The 22,177-nt window shown below is 40.9% G+C and overlaps 1 protein-coding gene across 2 annotated transcripts; it reads left to right on the forward strand.

Annotated features, from left to right (window-relative positions):
• The first annotated feature begins 254 nt into the window (after positions 1-254).
• Positions 255-20,268, forward strand: LOC143506358 (uncharacterized). 2 transcript variants are annotated; one of them, XR_013128319.1, is made up of 13 exons: positions 255-670; positions 3,079-3,230; positions 3,773-3,835; positions 4,451-4,519; positions 5,177-5,246; positions 6,144-6,299; positions 7,360-7,501; positions 7,618-7,635; positions 12,952-12,984; positions 14,052-14,084; positions 15,293-15,325; positions 16,626-16,729; positions 17,751-20,268. XR_013128319.1 is itself a non-coding variant. In XM_076996330.1 (12 exons), the coding sequence occupies exons 2-11, from the start codon at positions 3,168-3,170 to the stop codon at positions 16,712-16,714; spliced, it is 699 nt and encodes a 232-aa protein (XP_076852445.1). In that variant the 5' UTR covers positions 260-670; positions 3,079-3,167; the 3' UTR covers positions 16,715-16,729; positions 17,751-20,268. The 2 variants fall into 2 exon arrangements, 1 of the variants encoding a protein (XP_076852445.1); XM_076996330.1 differs by lacking the exon at positions 5,177-5,246 and having other exon boundaries at positions 260-670.
• The last annotated feature ends 1,909 nt before the right edge of the window (positions 20,269-22,177 follow it).

The following is a 22,177-nucleotide window of genomic DNA, read 5'->3' on the forward strand; positions in this document are numbered from 1 at the left end:
TATGAACCAGTTGTTTTAAGACGCATTTTATTTCTACTGTTTTTAATAATTAGTTGTCTTCCTTATTAAAATTCTTTCCTCAGCGCTGGCTTCAGAACACTGAGGGCTGGTCAGATTGATAGTGCTGTTTGTGAACCCTGATGGCTATAACCTTCGTGTAGAGACGATTTCAAAGCCTATTATGTTACCTTGGACACGCTATGTTCACTAGCGTAGCACTGCGCTTTGGGTCTACAGGTGTGATTCATGCGTTCTGAAGTCTCCGACAGTCCACTCGTGCATTTTTGTGCAAACATTTTGACCTTTTGACGACAACCTCCATTCAGTAACATTCACATTTGTTATAAATCGAACTTTAGGGGATTTTTTACGCGCCATCGCAGACCAAAAGGGGGGCTTTCCAAAGGCTGAACATAACATAAAACTTCGAGCAGTATCAAGATCGAAAGTAAAAGAGTACAACGTCACACGAGGCCAGGGAAGGCTGGGACTTCAAAGCCTATAGAAAAGAGAACTGAAATTTGGTGAAGCGCAGAAACGTTCATTGACGCTTCTAGGATCAGACCAAAAGCAGGATTTAAATGAGACGAAGAAAAAATTGTCACTTTAAATTTTGTCAATTTAAAACATACACCCTTGTGCGTTCAAAAGTTCGCAGTTCTCACAGGAGGTAAGGTCTTTTTACTCCTATCCTACGAGCATTCGAATAAATAGGTAATTTATTCACATTTATTCTAACAGGCATTCATACTCTGTAATTTCATATATGAAAAAAGCAATAGAGAGAGAATTTCAACTTAATTATAAATAAATGTATCACTCCAGTTACAGTCCTCTATGCACTTTATGATATAATTTGTCTGACTCATGTGGTCAGTGTGTTCACTGTGTCAAGTGACTCCCACAGCCTTTCCCAAAAAAGCACAGTGGACGCAATGGATGGTTTTCATTGTGTCTTTTTCCATTGTTTATCAAGGGTTGTGGTGGTTTGGCTGCTGTTCGTTTGGGGTCTTCCTACACTGAAAGTGGAAATTTAATTTCAGATAACTAAGTAACTCGGATTCAAGAATTAAATGTTACATAGATTACCAAAGTGAACTGAATTTCAGTCATTAATTTTTTTTAGTATATCATTTCTTAGTAAGTAAACGTTACTTCATTTTTTACTCAATCAGCCATTTCTTTTAGTAAACTTTACTTCATTTTTGCACACAATATTAATAACATTTTTCAAATCATCAATAATTTATTATGAATAATCTATTAAACTTCTGGTGAAATGTAAATATTCATAGTTATAAACCATTCAATTATTTACAAAATGCAATAAGCTCTAGGCTCATTTAGATTCCTTATTTTTTATGTGAACATGGAACGCAAATTCTTGTGTTCAAAGGCAGTATATAAATAAAATAAAATAAGAATGTAGCTGAAGGTGAACACTGCAGCATTCAAATACTTAAACATATTTACAAAGGCTTTGAAAACTGATCTTTGAACAAATCGTTTTAGCACAGCAGAAGATATTTTTCTTATAAAAGAGCAAATTTAAGTAATTTATAGTAAAATGTTAAAAAGGCAAACAAAGTAAAACTGATTTAGTAAATATGTGAACATAATTTTTTTTCTTATTGGTACATTTCTAGAAAACATGGTCAAGTATAACAGCTGCTTTCAGAAAATATCTCAGACAGCGCCTCAGAAAACCTGCTTTTAAGTTGAATTAAGTTGCACAAAAGCATAACCAAACAGCAGTGGCCAACCAGTCATGAAAGGACTTTACTTCGCAAAGACACCAATTTTGGAGACATCTTCATGGCATCTAACTGAAGGAAAATCTTTTGAAAAACTTCAAAAGTGTACTCCAATTTGGATGCATAGTTTTATTCATAATCTGCAAATTCACAAACAAAACAGCATATCAGCATAATATCCCATGCAGTGGTGGACAGTAACTAAGTAAATGTAATTTGTTACATCAAAAAAATACTTCGGTACAGTATCTGTATTCAAGTATTTATATTTAATGACATTTTGCTTCAACTCCACTACATTTCCAAGTCATCTTACATTGTACTCCACTATGTTATGCAAAATCTATTGTTCCTTGTTTTTATGTACACAAACCAAATTACAGGTAAAATGAAAGAAGCATTAATCTTGCAAACCAATCAGTGTTTTGTGCCTATGGTAATAAAAATGTTCATATGATCTCGTCTGTGGTCTAAAATTGTTCTATTAACAGAATATGATTTTTAGAAAGTGCATCGCTGGCAACTTTTACTTTATGTACGGACTTAATGCCAAAAAAGTGAATGTAAAATAAAATGACAACACCAATATGGTTTATAAGGTTTTCGTTGCTATTCTGTTCCTAAATCAGTTGAATAACTAGTTAAAATGTAACTTACGATGAGCTTCGCTAACTGTGGACCAAATTCTTCCTCCCTCGCTCTCTCTTAAATGCCTCATCTGTTAATTTGTGTATGTGCAATAGGAGCAGGATTTCAGTTTAAAAATTCCTTATTTATTTATCTTTTTTCCGAGATGCTACAAAAAGCTTGTAGAATAAATGTAATACAGTACTTTAAGTGAAACATACACTTTAATTTTTTTTACACAATTTACTAGCATAAATTAAATATGAAACTCATAAAGATCAAGTAAATCCCATTACTTAGCATTTTAACTTAAAAAAAAGTAGTATGTAGTAATATTTACTGCCAAGCTGAGTTATTTTTTTGAATGTATAACTAGGACACCAGTTATACATTAACAAACACAATACTCTGTCACGGTAGGCCAGTCCCACAGCACAGGAGAGATGCCCGTTCAGTTTCACACCTCTACCAGTCAATCCCTCACTCCCAGTCACCGGTTTACTGACACACCCCTCACTCATCACCTGCACCTGTTGATCTAAACACTTATATTGTTCTGGTGCTCCATTTGCATAGGCTCTACATTACTCTGTGAGCTGTACTGTTTCTCTGTTGACTCCTGCAGCTTCCATGATGTCCATGATGCCACATACTCTAAAAGGACTTTGAATACTTTTTTATTTCTCATTTCCTACAGAAGTCAATGGGCTTGGTAATTAGGCTCACTACACTGCTCCATTCATCCATGCTTTGCACCAAGTCAAAGGTGCACAGGACCAGCAGGACATGAGCTCTCCTGGTGGCCTCATTAACGTAATGAGCAGCAAACCCTTCTGGACTGTGTTTCTTGTGAGTTTACATGATTCTACTGCATCTGTTTCATGTCATAGCTCAGGTGTAGGTTGTTGGTTGATGTCCTGATGATCTCATGTCCTGATCACCCAAAGGTCTGAAAATGTTTGAAAGTAGTTATTTATATTTGAGTTTCTTTGTGTTATAAAGATGCAAATGTAGTGCCTTAACCTTTGCTTACATATGGACCTGGGCCTTAATGCTGAATGCTAAACTCTTCTTTGCGCTAAAGATACATTTTACTTGTACTTTTGCAAAATGATAAATTAATTAATAAAAAAGAATTGATTAGACAAGGCAATGTAAGTGTATTAGTATATCACATTCAAAAGAATATTTCAGAAATGTTTTATGTAAAAAAGAACAAGATCATATAGAGCATAAAATAATAAATCTAAAGGTAAAAGACATGAGAGGAAAGGTGGAAGAAGTAAGTCAGATTAGGGTAGAATTCCAGTGTCTGTCAGAACTGGGTTCAGTCTGACCTGGGTTTCAGAACTGGGTTTATTCTGAACACTGTCTGATCTCCTCTTTCACAGGGACTTACTTTAATACTCACTGTCTGTGGAAAACTCTGTGAACAGAATTTGAATAAAACCATAGTAAGTATTTCATTATTAACCAGTTATTTTAACTTTTATGTCAAGTTTATTGAGTTACTGATATATGTCACGTAGGGCTACGCCCCCCTCTCTAGTTGTCACTTTGGGTTGCTGCTCCTCGTGTCTGTGTTGTTCCCTGCGTGTCTGTCTCCATGGTTTCTCCCTCATCTGCCATGCCCATGTCTTCAGTGTCTCCACCTGTGTCTAGTTTAGTCCAGTGTATTTATAATCCCTGTGTTCCCCTAGTCTGTTATCGGTTGTTTTGTTTCTTTGTTCATTTGCTCATTCATGCCCCTTGTGGATTTCACTGTCTCTGTTTTGTTCGGTGTTTCCCTGCCTCGTTTTGTTCTTGTGTGATTATGCCCATCTACCTGTCGTACACTGATTGCCCTCCCGTTATGACCCGTGCCTGTACTAACGACTTCAAATATAGAATTCCCTTTAAAATATCTCGCTCTCCTTAGCGTTTGTATCCGCCTCCTCACTCGGCAGCTCGAGCTGCATTACAATATATTTGGTGCTCATTAAAAATGTAAGGATTGTGGACTATTTTATATTTGGATGTGGGTTGATAACATTAGCATTCGTTGTGTATGTGTTTTTGTATATGTATAGACACGTAATTTATTACGAGACCATCTGTTTGAAGTCAAGAACTTCACAAATCCTCATGAGTCTGAAAAGGTAGGATGGAGCAGAAGCTTTTTCACAATAGAACCGAATATAGGATATAAGAAGAATAAAGAACATTAAAACACTGAATATAGAGTATTCTATATTGTATAAATGCAATGCTGCATGCAGTATAATCAGATTGCTGGCTTTGTAAGATCTTATGGGAAGAATATAAATGCGTTACAGTATTTTATAAATAAACTCGATGTATGAATTGCATTATAAATGCATCTGTGAGTAGATAATTGTAAGATACTACTTGCTTGATGTGTTAATTGGGACTTAGTTTTAGCAGTGGAGATGTTACGATGACATCACAGAGGGAGTGAGAGACAAGCAAAGTTTAGGAGAGTCTTTATTCTCCATAAGTGCAAGAACAAAACAACAACTACTGTCGTACCTCGAGTTTCGTATTTAATTTATTCCAGAGCCATGTTCATAAGTAGAAAATTTCATAACCCGAAAGAATTTTCCCCATTTAGAATAATGGAAATGTGATTAATCCGTTCCAGCCCTCTGACAAGCCACCAATAGTTCCTAAATTATGACAAAATACATGTTTTTGATTAAGAAATACAAATGTAAAACTTCAAATTACACAACAAAATAAATCAATAAATAAAAGAAAAATGTATAAAATACGTTGTAATCTTACCTTGGCGGCAGATAAGCCAGACTAACGGAGAGTGGCTGAGGAGAGAGGGAGGGAGGAAGGGATACATACTGTGCTGTACAGGTAGGCTACAGACTGGCACGGAACGAAGCATAGATACAGCACTAACTGTACATTTTACAGTAAACAAAACAATTTCACTTTCTTTACATAAAATGTAAATTTGCAGAAATCTCACACAATAACACGTGAGAAGAACATGATTCATGAATGAGAGGGCCTTGTGGGAATGAAAGCAATGCGCCTGCATCTGTGAACTCAGATAACTTGAGCAAGATTCATAACTCAAGCAAAAATTTAGTTTTTATAACTATAAAACTATAAACATTTGTAAGTGCTGTTCGTAATTCGAGGTACCACTGTAGATAAAATCACGTGGCAGCCGTACGGCTCAAAACGGCAGTGTGCGGCAATGATGGCACGTACCTGATGGATGTATATATAAAGGAGAACAAAAGAAAGTATGATGGGGATCAGGTGTGGGCAGTGATGGGTATCCAGGTGATTTGTGGTGGGCCAGGTGTTCTGAGTCTGTTTGTGTGTATTTGCATGTCTCTCCTGCATGGAGCTTGTTGTACTGTGACAGGAGAAAAGTACCAGAAAAACATAAAGGTTATTTCTCATTGAAAAAAAAACCTTCCATATAACAGGAATAATAGTATCTAGGCAGCTAGAGAGTATGTTGCCAAACTGGTATGAACTCACTTAAACCAAAGCATTTAAATTATATGTATTGTAGTCCTTTCATTTATATTCTTAAATATGATCATCACCTGTTTTATAATACCTGAACCACTACATATTATACATTTTTACAATTGTTTCATCATGTTTCCTTATTCCTTCTCAGGCTTTTAAACTTTAACTTTAAAAAGCTGGCTGAAGGTTTGCACATTTTGTCAGACATGGCTTGATTAATCCAGTTAATTCGTTTTCACTGTTTTTCGGTTTCTTTTGTAGAAGCAGCATATATTTCTCTCAGTCATAAATACTCTTTGTTCCACCTGGAAGAACAATAAAGACATACTTAATGATGGATGTAAGCAGGATATAAAGAATTGCCCTGACAGCCGTGACAAAGTTATATGGACATTTGAACATATACTCGAACTCTTTGTAAGTATACTGCTAGTTAAATTTGGATACGTGATTTGGAAATATTTGGAAAAGATTCATGCTCAAGGACAATCCTTTAAAATTCAAGGACATTGGGTTATCATCAACTTGTGCACGTTTATGATAAAGTCCAGGGGCATCACTAGAAATATGAATAAGGGATCTAAGCCCCCCAGGAGAATTGAAGAAATTAAAAAAATCCTTCACACTTGCCCTAAATGCTGCATTGATTGATGCTAAAGTAATTTTTGGTTGCTTTTTAAGTAATGGTTAATTAGCATTTTTTCATTAATTAGGATTCCTCCACTTCAATTCGGACAATTGCTAGACCATGTATATACTCCTGTATAGTTTTCAGAAGCATTGTCTGACAGAGACATTCAATCACACAGAGCAACACAAACTGGTTGGGATTCTGCAGTAAATGGAGAGGTGTCAATCGAGATTTGTTCATTCAAATGGTTGTCTAACCTTCTAGGATAGTAGCAAAATGAGAAAGGAAAAGCTGTCTATTACCACCAGCTCAAAATGTGAAGGTATATTTTTAGTTATTTTAGTTTAATTTCAGTATATTTTAAATTTGGAGACATGGCGGCAAAATTAGAATAAAGTCGAACTATTATTATAATACTATAGTATAGTATACTATAGTATTATTATTATAATTACTATAATTTAAAGTGTGACTGGCAAAGAAAGTGTAAAAAATTGTCATTTTGAAACAGAAAGGTGAACTTAACACAAAACATGTGACAATCACAAAAAGAGACACAATAACTAGCAGCCAGCTGGTAACAACACAAAACATATATACACAGACAAACGACCCTCGGGTGGTGAACTCCTTAATGGTACCACCGACCTGAGGTCACAAACACAAGAAAAAAATAAATAATGCCACTGCTGACAGAGGTGGCCAGCAGGGGGCCTCCATACCGTGACATAAAATAATAATGCATGCTTAATTGGGGAAAGAATAACATTAAATACCTAGACAACATCTAATGACACCCCTGGTAAAGTCTATCTCTAACCATATCATCTCTCCTGCTTTTTCTAGATGACAAAATCTAGCCTAAAATCTATCAAAGACTTTTGTGACAAACATAACTGCCACAAATTCTATGCAAAACATTACATCAGCTCGTCTGACTTTGAATCCAAGTATTACGACATATGCTCTTTGAGTCCACCCTGGCCAGGTATGTCACACATTGTTTAGATGTGAATTTTCATATCTAAAACTGTCTTCAAATTACAATTTTCTAATGCTCAGTAAAATACTCTTTGTGTTTTTTGTGACTCATTTGGACTCCAGAATGTCCCCCAATAAAGAGTAAGTAACAGAATATTTATTCATTTTAAAAAATCATACAATATGTGCCACATTGTGTTGAAAATTCAGACAGCCCACTATATTCTGAGATGTTCCCATTGACTAGAGGAATTCAAGCTCTTCAGTGGAATTTAGTTACAGTATGTCTGGGAATCTGAGCCATCCAAGACCTCAGAGAGCACAAGCAGGCAAATATCATAGCCATAACCTGTACCATTCTAGGATATTTGATTTTTATTTTGTGTGATGGACCTTTGTACAAGGCATGTGTGTCTTACGGAACACCAAGTAATCATGGTCAGCTATAAGTCACGTATGAGTGGCATCCTGCTTGTCCTGTCTGCCCCAACACCAGCAAGTTTCTATTGGTCAGCTACGTTGTGTTGTCCTTTTATAATCTCTTTGTGTAGTATGACTGTTGGCCAGTAACGTTGTGTTGTCCTTTTATAACCCTTTATGTAGAATGACTGCTGGACAGCAACATTGCGTTGTCTTTCTTTAGATTCTTTTTCTACATGTTTGGTTTTGTTTCATAATTGTCTCTTGTCAATTGTAATTTTTTAAAAATGGAACGTTTGTTTCCATTTTTGCATGTTATCTGCCTGTGACATAGCAATTATTTTTACCTGACATTTCATCATGATTAGTATATATAGTATATATTAGTATTCGTAATTATTAGTAATTAATTTCTGGAGTTATTAGTGATATCAGTAATAGTATTAGTAATATTTTAAAATGTATTTATAATCAAAATGTTTTCTAATTACGCAATAATACACGAGAGGGAGTGTAATATTGGCACTGCTGTTGTGACGGGCAGGTGTGAGCAACAAAAAGGAAGCGATCACGCCAAGTCTCAGGGAAAAAGGATGGTTTAATATAAAGTGTGCAAACCTAAAACCCGTGCAATAGATCCGAATTAAGGATATAATGACCAGCGGTCAACTGGTACAAAGACAAGACATATATAGACAGACAAACGACCATCAGGTGGGAACGGATCACGGGCTCCGCCCACCTGAGGGGCGTACACGACGTCACAAAACAACAACAACACAGCCGCTGTGGACAGAGGCGGCCGGTAGGGGGCCGCCTCACCGTGACAGACCCCCCCACCAAGCCGCACTCCCCTCCACTGGGTGTGTGGCACACAGCGGCTGCACAACAACACGAAGGGGCAGGAAGGCAAGGACAGGCAGGGACACACCTCCTGCAGTCCACGAGCTGAAACACAAAACACATAACATTAGTCAGCTCACCTCCCTGGGCGGGACCCTGGACCGACCGGGCCGTTAACAACACAAAACCATGCCCCAGTCGGTCACAGGGCCCTCACGCCCTAACCGGCATTCAGCTGGTAAGCCCCATGGGTGTGAGGACGAGGGGCTACGGCTCCTCTCTCGTCCCTTGTGTGTGTGTGGGTGTGCAGGCTACCTCTCCAAGGCGTGGCTACTTCACCTCCTGGACCTACCTCCTCCCAGAGCTGACCCCTGCCTTCTGCTAGGGGTCACCCCAGCCTCCTGGGGAGCCAACCCCTCCCGGGGCCTCTCATCTCAAGGTGGACTCCTCCACCCAACCCAGGAGCGCCAGAGACCGAGGCCCAGAGCACCCCCGACGCGGGCTAGGGAGCAGCCCCAAGGGCCTCCTGGTCACCCCGGGCAGGAGGGAGGATCTCCATCCCCAGCAGGAGCTTTTCAGACCGGAGCCCCATGGTCCCCAAACATCCGGGGGCCCCAGCCCTCTAGGGAGGGGCTCTTCACGATCGGGCTCCGGTCACCCCACAACACAAGGGGGCTCCTGCCAGATGGAGACCCCCACAAGGTCCAGGAACACTGCCAAGGAGAAGCACCTGCACAAAGAACACACCCTCACACACACACACACACACACACACACAAACACAAAACACAAACGCGCCTTACCCTATTCAGGGCCTCCCTTGGGAGAGACGCCCTCCGTGCCACACCCCATGGCACGGGACCACAGCCGGTCCCCCCCCAAACACACATTCAGGGGGAGGAGCATGCGTGGAATTACACGCAAACATTAGACAACACGTTAGGACACAACACACACGCAAAGACTAGACAAGCAAACAAAAAACGGCGTACACACAAACAGACGGGACCCACAAACGCGCGCTCTCCATAAACAGACACAGTGACGCGCCGCTCACGTTCGCAGTCGCTCCCCACATAAAACACAAGACAACAGGGGAGCGAGGCGATGGTGAGGAGCGGCACCAGCGTCACACACCACATGTAACATATAACACAACGAGCGCGCATATCGATCGACACGTCCGTTCACGCATACACACATTCACAACAACACGAAGAGTTATCGCCAGGAAGACATTCCTGGTCTTCGCCGTGCCACGGACACAACACGAAAACACGGCGGAACTCTTCACACACACAAACAAACAACAAACACGAAGAGTATTTCCAGGGCGAGAGCCCTGTCCCTCGCCGTGCCACAAACAACACAAAAGCACGGCGGATCTCTTCAATCAGACACCACGCAGACAAACACTTACCACGAGACATGACCACGAACGAAGGAGAAAGAAAAAGAGACTCGGCGGCTTCCGAAGGGTGGCTGGTCATTCTGTGACGGGCAGGTGTGAGCAACAAAAAGGAAGCGATCACGCCAAGTCTCAGGGAAAAAGGATGGTTTAATATAAAGTGTGCAAACCTAAAACCCGTGCAATAGATCCGAATTAAGGATATAATGACCAGCGGTCAACTGGTACAAAGACAAGACATATATAGACAGACAAACGACCATCAGGTGGGAACGGATCACGGGCTCCGCCCACCTGAGGGGCGTACACGACGTCACAAAACAACAACACAGCCGCTGTGGACAGAGGCGGCCGGTAGGGGGCCGCCTCACCATGACAGCTGTGCTGCGGTCGTAGGCACGAGGCCTACATATATATTATTACATATATTTTATACATATATAATAAATATACATGTGATATTGCACAGAGAATGGAGATGAATGTAACAGGTTATGGAGATTATAATGTTGTATAGAGGTGTCTATAATCCCAATGATTTATGATGCTGTAGTGATGTCAGAGCAAGGTATGGAGTGAGTATATGGGAGTGCAGGGGTAAAGTATTGTCTCTGGTTGGTATTATTAAGTCCAAAAGTCCCACAGTGCAGAGGTGCAGTGTGCTCATGCATGTAATGGAGGGTGTGTATTGGTCAAATCCGAGATTACTGGCTGTTCAGTAGCCTGGTGGCATGGGGGAATAAGCTGTCTCTGAGCCGACTGGTTCTGGCTTTAAAGCTTCTGAGCCTCCTACCACTTGGCAGCTGAGAGAACAGACAGTGGCTAGGATGGGAGGGATCCTTCATGATCCTTCTGGACTTCCTCAGGCAGCGGCTGATGTATAGATCCAGGAGGTTAGGGAGCTGTACCCCGGTGATGGACTGTGCTGTTCGTACTACTCTGCAGAGATTTCCTCTCAAGAGCAGTGCAGTTCCTGTACCAGGTGGTAATGCTGCCAGTCAGAATGCTTTCCACCGTGCAGGTGTAGAAGGTCTTGAGGATGCTGGGGTTCAGACCAAACATCCTCAGCCTTCTGAGGAAGTAGAGGCACTGGTGGGCCTTCTTCAACATCTTTGTGGTGTGCACTGCCCATGTCAGGTCCTCGCTGATGTTAACACCCAGGAACTTAAAGCTGCTGACCCTCTCTACCGCAGTCCCATTGATGTGAATCACTGGGTGTAGTCTCTCCTGCCTCCTGTAGTCCACGATGAGCTCCTTGGTCTTACTGATGTTTAGAGAGAGGTTATTCTCCTGGAACCAGTTTTCCAGGATTTTTACCTCCTCCCTGTAGGCCGATTCATTATTATTGGAGATCAGGCCCACAACCGTTGTGTCGTCAGCAAACTTTATTATGGCATTGGAGCTGTGTCTAGCAGTGCAGTGGTGGGTGTACAGAGAGTACAGGAGTGGGCTGAGCACACAACCTTGGGGGGCTCTGATGTTGAGGGTCAGAGAGGATGTGATCCTTACCACCTGCCGTCGGTCTGACAGGAAGTTCAGGATCCAACTGCACAGTGTGCTGTTCAGACCCAGATCCTGGCGTTTGCTGTCGAGCTTCGAAGGAACGATGGTGTTGAATGCTGAACTGTAGTCTACAAACAGCATTCTCACATACGTGTCCTTCTTGTCCAGGTGGGAGAGGGCAGAGGGCAGTGTGCAGCGTCAGCGCAATTACATTGTCAGTGGATCTATTTCTCCTATACACAAATTGCAGAAGGTCCAGGGTGGCATGCAGTGAGGAACAGATGATGTCTTTGACCAGCTTCTCAAAGCATTCGCTCACGATGGAGGTCAGGGCAACAGGTCGCCAGTCATTTAGACAGGTAATGCTGGTTGACTTTGGGACTGGCACAATGGTAGCTAGTTTGAAGCTAGCTGGCACGATAGAGAGAGACAGTGAGGTGTTATAGATGTCTGCATAAACACCTGCTAATTCTTTGTAGCAGGCTTTCACTGCTTATAGACGTATTGGGCACCGCTGTTTTAGACAGACCAGGTGCTCCTCCTACCTCAGTGTATTGACAGTAGATCAGTGAGCAAATAATAATTTTTTTACAACAGCTACAACATGCAAGAGTGCTGTTCTTATGACTGACTTATGTGTTAAATGCTTGCGAGTTTGTGAGTCTTTCTTTTCTGTAGTGGAATTCACTAATCAGATTTAAAACAGTTTACTCCTCCCTTAAATTCAAAACCATTCATCTCTACCTCCACGCCCCCTCCATTGCTGGAATGGCCCTGCCTCATATCTTTTGGTCATATGGTTTTACTTCCTTGTTTTCATTTTTTCCTGCCCTTAATTGGTTTTACATCTTCATAATTTTTTCTTTAGCGTGCACATTTAAAGTATGTGTTTTCTATATCTCATTGCTGGTCATTGTTCTATCCTCAGTAGAAAGCTGTGGTTTGTGGTCGTTGTGCTGCCTATGCTCTACGTCTTTGTTCCGCTACCGTGTGCTCTGTTGTGTTTTCATGTGTCATTATTAGCCTGTGCTGTGTTCATCAGCTCTGTTCAGCCTGTTTAGTTTCCTTTCCTTTAATTTTAGAAAACAGTAAGTTTTCTAAAGTAAAAACAAACAGTATATGTCACAGTACATCCCCTCACCCCTCCCTTTGTGCATGTGTATGTGTAGTTTGCATCTGTGTTTTTAAATAAATTTTTAATTAAAGCTTTTATTAGCTGTAATCCTGTCTGTCTGTCAGTCTGTTACTGTGTTTAATGCCGAAACATTGTTTTGTTTTGTTAGGCCCTTCAATTTCTTCAGCTCCTCCAACTTCAAGTAAGTCTCTCACACTACACTCCTTCACTCTTTAGAAATTTCGCTCTGCGCACACACACACACACACACACACACACACACACACACACACAAACACAAACACACACACATACATACATATAATCTTCTCTCAAAAGGAGGGATATCCTCACCCCCACACCCTGAACCAAGAACCAATGAACCCATGCACTACACTGACCATGCAAACACCCATGAAGGTGATGGAGAGTGACCAAATTAAGACCCAGTGGGAGGTACAGATACAGACTAGTAAAATGGTAATGGTTAACCTGGAGATAGCAACGATGGACAAACATCAAAAGGCCATAGTGTTATATGTAGCAATCCCAAGTGACAGAAAGGAGCAAGAACGAAAAGCTTCAGAAATATTTATGGCTCAAAGATGAGCTGCAAAAAGTGAAAGCCACAGTGGTTCCTGTGCTAACTGGAATACTAGGTGCTATGAGCCTCCATACTGGGACAATGGCTCCTGCAGATCCCAGGAACAACATCCAAGATCTCTGACAAGAAGTGTGCAGTACTGGGAACAGCTAAAACAGAACAGTGCAGTCCTGAGACAATATCGTGACAGGCAGGGGCAAATTAAGAAAGACCTGCCTGAAACATAACATTTTGTTTCATGTTTCATTATTCACATTTCACCATATTTAATTACTCACGTTTGTATTTTGTTGTGTACAAATGTCATGTTCATAGGCTACAGATAGTTTTCTGAATGTAGTATAAACATTTATTACATACTGTATCATATAACTAATGGTAATATATTTTCCTAATATGATCTAGACATTCATCTTCATTAGCCAGACAACACAAACCATCTTCATATAATGAAATTAATATCATTAGGCCAGATCGATAAATGAAATTTTATAGCATATCAGGAGTTTAAGCATATTACTACATTTTCAGTGGCTATTAGTAATGAATCTCTATGCACTACCTTCCTTTCAGATAGTTACATGACAAACCTGTAACTTGTGATTTTTCTATACAGTCACGTTATAGTACTAAATATTTCACTTATGTGTTGTGTGTGTTTTTAGTGCTACAAACATCTCCCACTTCTACTGATAAACGTAAGTGCCTTCCACCACATTCTATGAACACTTGTAGCAGCATGAACACTGCCATGGTGGTTTATTAAGTACACTTGACCATAAGTTCCAAGTCATATGCTACACTTTTGTTTACTGAAAATTATGTGGATCAGGAGAAGGCAGAGGTGGATGCAGAGTGTTCCCAAACAGATGGGAAATGCAACACTGATCACTTTTCTCTGGCAGCTGTAGTCCATTCGAGACATTGCTGGGTCCTGATTCTTTCAGGCACAAATAAGACTTGATAAGGAGTGGAAAAAAATTGCCTGTTTGGATGAATCCAAGTTTCTTTTGTGTTTTGAATCCAAGTTTTCTTTCCACATTCTGATTCTGCTAAAAGAAGGATTAGAATGTGGTGCAAGCAGGATGAATTCATGAAGCCCCGTTTGGTGTTCACACTACAGGCCAATGCTGGCAGTGGGGTGGTGCAAGGAATGTTTTGACATTCCATACTGATATCCAATATGGATATCCAGTATGGAACTGTTGACAACTAGTTCAACCTTAGATAGCTTATATATATAAAGTTTCCCCAGAGTCAAACTAACAATTCTAGCATGATAGAAGTGCACATACCATGATCCAATGTTCCGGAACGTGACTGAGGTTTTACCACATTGCTTTCAACCTTATCATTCATCTTGGTGATGAGATAGAAGTGCATGATAGCAAAAAAACAAACATCCACTTTGCAGCAATTGCACAATCTGGCTATTTCAGCGTAATTCAACATTTCTGTACAACACAACCAGCATATTCTAGAATCAATGCCCAGGCAAATTCATGAAGAAGACAAGAAGTTCAAAAGTCAACAGTTTACCTAATGAATAGGTAATGAATAGGTTTACCTAATGCAACTAGGTTTAAATGAATAAATATTGTCAATTCTTCCACTATATGTTATGGTGTAAGTAAAGGCAAGGAACAGATAGTTGATCGTCATGTATGTTTAACAAAGAACCTTAAATACTTCTGTGGGCCTTCAATCTAACAGTACAGAACCTTTGTTTCCATAATTTATCATACAGCAGCAACAAACACTTCAGAGCTTCAGGATCACATTCCTGATGCACTGTCCCACTCTGTCTCCCACTCTGTTGGTGTCTCACTCTGTGTCCCTCTATGTCCCACTCTGTCCATGTCCTACAGTGACTTTAAACTTTAATATTTTTATATATTGTTTTCAGACTCTTCAGACTTTGTAAGTGATACTCCCAAAAGTAAGTGTTTTATATCACACTCCTTTAAACCTGACACTAAATATGCTTACCAATAGAAATTTTGACTGACATTCCTAGAGGCAGAAATCCCCTTAGAAACCATGAATGTGTCATGGGATCTACAGAACAGCTTTATTACAGTATTAGTTAACAATTTATCCTCTGAATCTGTTTTCTGACCATCTTAATTTTGGGGGAATGATGAAAATATATTGGTTGATGCCTTTTTTCATATTTGATAAAATTAAAGATTACACCACAAAATTACAAATTATGGAACTTCATTATATGTTAGGGCGTACTCACACTAGGCTCTGCGATCCGGGCCCGGGCACGGTTGCCTGCCGAAGCACGGTTCGTTTGGCTAGTGTGAGCGCTCCAACCGTGCCCGGGCCCGGATCAGTTAACCGTGCTCGGGCCCGCTTTGAAGAGGTGGGCCAGGGCACGATTCATGTGGACTCGGGCACGGTTCGCTTCTAGTGTGAGCGCTATCCGTGCCCGGGCCCGCTTGGTGCCTCGTCTGATTGGTTCATTTCGCTGGAACTCAAACATGACATCAGTGATGCGACGCTCACGTTAAACAGTCATAGCGGCAAAGCGATTAGCAGACAATCGTTGTGTTAAATTATCGATAAATCTGTGCTTGCACCGTGTTTCTGCACTCCCAAAACGACTCCAAAAATACAATAAAAAGAGAATCGTGAACTCCATAGTGTTGTGCGAGCGCGCTTTTTTCCAAATAAAGCGGCGTTGTGATGACGTAAGCGTGCTCGGGCCGGGTTGATGAAGCGAGTGTGAGTGCAGGCCAGAGGGGGAGTGGGGAGGGGGGATAACCGGGCCCCAGCACGGAACCAGCAAACCGTGCCTAGTGTGAGTACGCCCTTAGACTGTGCCACGTCTGGCCCCGCCCCCACCTGCCAATCATGTCTCTTCTTTCCTTGTTTCCTCATTCCATGTGATTGTGTTTACATTTCCCATATGCTTTTGTTGTCATTTCGGTTGTCCTTTCCTGTCTATTTGTTACTCCACCCACTCATCATTCTCTCCAGCTGTGTCTTTAATTCCTTGTTAAGTAGTATATTTAAACCCTGTGTATTTGTTTTCAAATAATAACTTCTTACTCTGGATTTGCCCATATTAAATCTGGCTCTTCTCAGCACGTGTTCATGTCCAAATCACTCAATGCCCGTGGTATTACAGACTGCCTGATGGTCCAGGTTCTTCACTGATGAATTTCATTATATGTTGGCCTGCCTGATGGTCCAGGTTCTTCACTGATAACATCTTCTCATTTTTCCAGATCCATTGTTTGCAATCTTTGCTGTCTTGGTCATTGCAAGCTTGGTCATCACAGGCTCAATTTGTTTGAAAAGGCACCTACAAAAGTGAATACATTAACTGGAGGTAATATGATTATAATATGATTATATATTGGTAAAACAAATCTATTGGCACAGTACTGTGTAAATAGTACAACAAATAGAGTGAATTATCAGCGGTGACGCATTGAACTGGCAGTGAATGCTGGTGACTTGAACTGGTGATTTGATAGGGGGGTGAAGGAAAATATGTGTATCCAGACTTTTAATGGTTTTGTAAGTAAGAAGTGAGTGTTTGGAAGTGAATATGTTGTTTTAAAAGGTGCCAGAAAAGCTTTTGAAGTGCAGATCCAATAAGGAAAACGGCCAGTATGTAATAATTTGGTCATGTTGCTATAGATTATTATGTTACCAGCATGAAGGTTTAAAATAAAATGCCATATAATATGTTGAAGAGAAAGGAACTGATAATTGTCTTGCGTAACGTGTGTAGAGTAATGCAGTGTGTTTTGTGTCAGATAAGGTAAACTAGTCCTGTGTGGTGAAATTCCAAACTTGTACAGCCTTTCTAAAAGGTTAGAGAGACCTTTTGTCAAACACTTTCCTCACATCAAATCTAATTTAAAAATCAACAGTAGTGAGTCCTTCATGAGTCAGATCACAGGAAGTATCCATGCTGTGGAACAGTTACGAACCCAAATGGACTAGAACCGCTACATTGGTTGATTAGGTGTGATCGTAATGTCAGAGGATGATGTGATGAAGCCAGAAAGACTGGTTAAAATGACTGTAAGATAAGAACAGAACAGAGAACAAGTGAAGACAAGTGAATGAAGTTTTAATGTCAGACAAACACACAAGCATTTAGCAGAAGCAGCAGGTGGAGAGAAACAGTTGCAGTTGAATGTATGATGTACTCTAATTAATGTAATAAAAAACATTACCAAACAATGAACTCATGAGACTCAGACCTGGCTTCCTGGCTGGTTTGTTTCTTCAGTCATCTCTTTGTTGCAATGTTGTTACTGAGTATGTCGACCGCAATTGTGAATCCACTTCACTATTGCACTAATTTGTTTCCATTTTTATCTCTCCAAAAATTGCAGAGGAGTGTCACCTACTCTCTAGAACAATCTCTAGTGGCAGCTGAGAGATCCCTCACTCATCATCAACTGTCTACAGCACTGAACAAACTGGCCCAATGGCAATTTGAAACTGTGGCATAGTGATTTGTGCTGGAATTGGACCATGAACCAAGAACCTGCTTAATGGAGGACTGGTTCAAATTGGCTACACTTGTGAGGTACTGTCAATAAATGGACCTGAGGAAACAGTTTTTCTCCAATCAAGCGATAAGAGTATTTATGGATTACTGGAAGCAAGACTGAAAGAAAAAGACTACTGGATTAATTTGCATGTAATAGCAAATGAAAGCATTTATTAATTATTCATAAAGTATTTTTTCACAATTTCCTAATTACATCACACATCACATTTTTTACGTCCAATCAACAGTCTCAACCAGCAACTGCTTCCAATCACACACTGCATGTTCTCATGCAGAAATCACAGCCAATCAACACAGTATGCTGTCATGCGGAAACCACAGCCAATAACACACAGCATGCTGTCTTGCAGAAACCACAGTCAATCACACACTGCATGCTCTCATGCAGAAACCCTGGGGGGCTGCATTGGGTGTAGGGCATGCAGACATACTGTCATCCACATCAGGATATTTTAAAGTAGTCACCTGTCATTTTGGACCATGGAAGGAAACCTACATGGATATGGAGAGAACATAAAATTACACCCGAATTACAAAATGTTTTTGTTTTTTCTGTTAGATCCTCCAGTGTAAAAACAGCAATTATTTGTCCTGAAATACACTGCTCAAAAAAATAAAGGCAACACTCAAATAACACATCCTAGATCTGAATGAATGAAATATTCTCATTGAATACTTTGTTCTGTACAAAGTTGAATGTGCTGACAACAAAATCACACAAAAATCATCAATGGAAATCAAATGTATTAACCAATGGAGGCCTGGATTTGGAGCCACACACAAAATTAAAGTGGAAAAACATACTACAGGCTGATCCAACTTTGATGTAATGTCCTTAAAACAAGTCAAAATGAGGCTCAGTATTGTGTATGGCCTCCACGTGACTGTATGACCTCCCTACAACGCCTGGGCATGCTCCTGATGAGGTGGCGGATGGTCTCCTGAGGGATCTCCTCCCAGACCTGAACTAAAGCATCCGCCAACTCCTGGACAGTCTGTGGTGCAACGTGACGTTGGTGGATGGAGTGAGACATGATGTCCCAGATGTGCTCAATCGGATTCAGGTCTGTGGAACGGGCGGGCCAGTCCATAGCTTCAATGCCTTCATCTTGCAGGAACTGCTGACACACTCCAGCCACATGAGGTCTAGCATTGTCCTGCATTAAGAGGAACCCAGGGCCAACCGCACCAGCAGATGGTCTCACAAGAGGTCTGAGGATCTCATCTTGGTACCTAATGGCAGTCAGGCTACCTCTGGTGAGCACATGGAGGGCTGTGCGGCCCTCCAAAGAAATGCCACCCCACACCATTACTGACCCACTGCCAAACCGGTCATGCTGAAGGATGTTGCAGGCAGCAGATCGCTCTCCACGGCGCCTCCAGACTGTCACGTCTGTCACATGTGCTCAGTGTGAACCTGCTTTCATCTGTGAAGAGCACAAGGCGCCAGTGGCGAATTTGCCAATCCTGGTGTTCTCTGGCAAATGCCAAGCGTCCTGCACGGTGTTGGGCTGTGAACACAACCCCCATCTGTGGACGTCGGGCCCTCATACCATCCTCATGGAGTCGGTTTCTAACCGTTTGTGCAGACACATGCACATTTGTGGCCTGCTGGAGGTCATTTTGCAGGGCTCTGGCAGTGCTCTTCCTGTTCCTTCTTGCACAAAGGAGGAGGTAGCGGTCCTGCTGCTGGGTTGTTGCCCATCTACGGCCTCCTCCACGTCTACTGGTGTACTGGCCTGTCTCCTGGTAGCGCCTATGCTGACAGACACAGCAAACCTTCTTGCCACAGCTCGCATTGATGTGCCATCCTGGATGAGCTGCACTACCTGAGCCACTTGTGTGGGTAGTAGAGTCCGTCTCATGCTACCACGAGTGTGAAAGTACCACCAACTTTCAAAAGTGACCAAAACATCAGCCAGAAAGCATAGGTACTGAGAAGTGGTCTGTGGTCCCCACCTGCAGAACCACTCCTTTATAGGGGGGGTCTTGCTAATTGCCTCTCATTTCTACCTGTTGTCTATTCCATTTGCACAACAACAGGTGAAATTGATTCACAATCAGTGTTGCTTCCTAACTGAACAGGTTGGTTTCACAGAAGTGTGGTTGACTTGGAGTTATATTGTGTTGTTTAAGTGTTCCCTTTATTTTTTTGAGCAGTGTATAATATATGAAGGCCTCCAAGTCTAAACCTTTTTTATTTGTTGTTGTTGAACATATATTATTGGTCTTAAAGAAAATGTCTTATTAGTATATTGTATGTTCATGTACATGTGAGTGTGTGGATTTGTGAGCTAAAAGCTAAAATGTGAACAACGTGACAACAACAATGTACATAATGTATTCATATATATATGTATTCATATATATATATATATATATATATATATATATATATATATATATATATATATATATATATATTGCCTCTGTATATATATATATATATATATATATATATATATATATATGAGGAAATGTAAATAAAATAAAAGCAAAGGTTTATATATATGATATGAATTGTGTATTATGTATGATGTATAGAGAATAGAAATTGTAGTGAAGAATACAATCATTCTTGTATTTTAGACAGGTTCTTCATCAGCTGTGCAGCTGTGCACACTTTTGAATTAGTAGGAGGAGGATATATGTATATGTCACATCCATTCTACGGGGTTCTACAGTACCAACACTAGTTCAGTTCATTTTCTTTGAGTTTCCTAATTTAATTGCTGCCATAGTAAAAACTGGCAGTGCAAACAGATATGTCATTAGTACATTGTCCATTAATATTGAAGTGTCTTGCCTCTGAAAGTAACAAATGTGTCCAAATGTGTTTCACAAACTGATCAGCAAACTTTCACTTGATTTCTCAAATGTAAAACTGATCTCTTGCAAGTGAAACAGTAGATGACTCCTGCTGTGGGGCAGGAGAATGAATGGGTGATGACAATTGACACCTGACAACTACTGTAACTCCCTATTTGTGTTCACATGTCCTGTAAGTTCACACGTCACTCCACTGTTGCCCTCTCTTCACTGGCTTCCAGTAGCTTCACGCATCAGATATAAAACCTTGATGCTTGCCTACAAAGCCAAAAATGGACCAGCCACTCCCTATGTGATTTCCATGGTCAGAGCCCTATCTATACCATGAGCACTCCAAATTTCAAATATGGCACATCTTGAATCACCATGCTTAAAGTCTCACGGAAGACAACGCTCAAGACTATTCTCTGTCCTGGCTCGGTGATGGTGGAACAATCTTCCACTAATTGTTTGGACTGCAGAAATTCAAACGTATACAAAGACTCAGCTGTTTGTTGAGTACTTCCTAACAAAGTAGATTAGTACTTGTCCTTGAACTTTACACTGTATGTTTATTAATGGCTATGTTTATTTGCACTTCTAGGTGTTGCTTTTAATTCCTGTTGTTTAGTAGTAGTCTGGTTCAAGGTTTCATGGTGGGCAGGTCCCAGAGCGCAGGGGAGACACCCACACACACCTACACACACACCCACACACCTCCCTCATTCTCAGTCCCCCACTTTATGACATGCCCAGTCATCACCTACACCTGTTCCTCCATTCTGTTTGCCATTCTTCTCTCAATTTAAATCCACAGGTCCAAATCTTCAGCTCTGCACATTGTTGAAGCCCTGACACTTCTGCCCTGCTGGAGTTCTATTACTGTGCCCTCCTGCCATTCGGACTTTACCTTGTTTAATTATGATACACATCTTGCATCTTCAACAGCGCTTTTCACTCTCTTGCCTTTGTTATTATGTTCAGTTGCTATGGATATTAAAGACACTCTGCTGACACCCTCGCCTCCCTTGAACCGGGGGGGGGGGGGGGGGGGGGGGTAGGTCTGTTGGGGGGGTGGAGGTAGGGGGGTAACGTGACTGAAAGTCGCTAATTGCCGTAAGCCCCTAAAAGAGTAGCTAGAGAGGTCTGAATTAGGGGTGACTTGCAATAGTCGCTGATTCGACTATAGTCGACTATACCCCCTAGTCGACTATGAACGTCATATTTGAATGTACCATTCTAACTGCATGAGGGTGCCCAAGGATGCTGCTAAGCATTAGTTGTTACATGAAATGTCTTTGTTTTCGTTATATATAGCCTTTGGTCAAATAAAATCATCTTAATTTTTGTTAATAAATATTTTTAAATGATGTGTGCACATTAACAATAGGCATCTTCCTTACTACACATTAATAAATCACACCCTGCAGTTGCACA

This window comes from Brachyhypopomus gauderio, chromosome 2 (assembly GCF_052324685.1).
Source record: "Brachyhypopomus gauderio isolate BG-103 chromosome 2, BGAUD_0.2, whole genome shotgun sequence".
Taxonomy (NCBI): Eukaryota; Metazoa; Chordata; class Actinopteri; order Gymnotiformes; family Hypopomidae; genus Brachyhypopomus; species Brachyhypopomus gauderio.

Bases quoted from the DNA above. Each gene is read 5' to 3' on its own strand.
- LOC143506358 (XM_076996330.1), top strand. From the start codon at position 3,168: ATGAGCTCTCCTGGTGGCCTCATTAACGTAATGAGCAGCAAACCCTTC. The intron at 6,300-7,359 runs GTAAGTATACTG...TGCTTTTTCTAG, and splicing joins AACATATACTCGAACTCTTT to ATGACAAAATCTAGCCTAAA. The intron at 15,326-16,625 runs GTAAGTGTTTTA...TCATTTTTCCAG, and splicing joins TGTAAGTGATACTCCCAAAA to ATCCATTGTTTGCAATCTTT.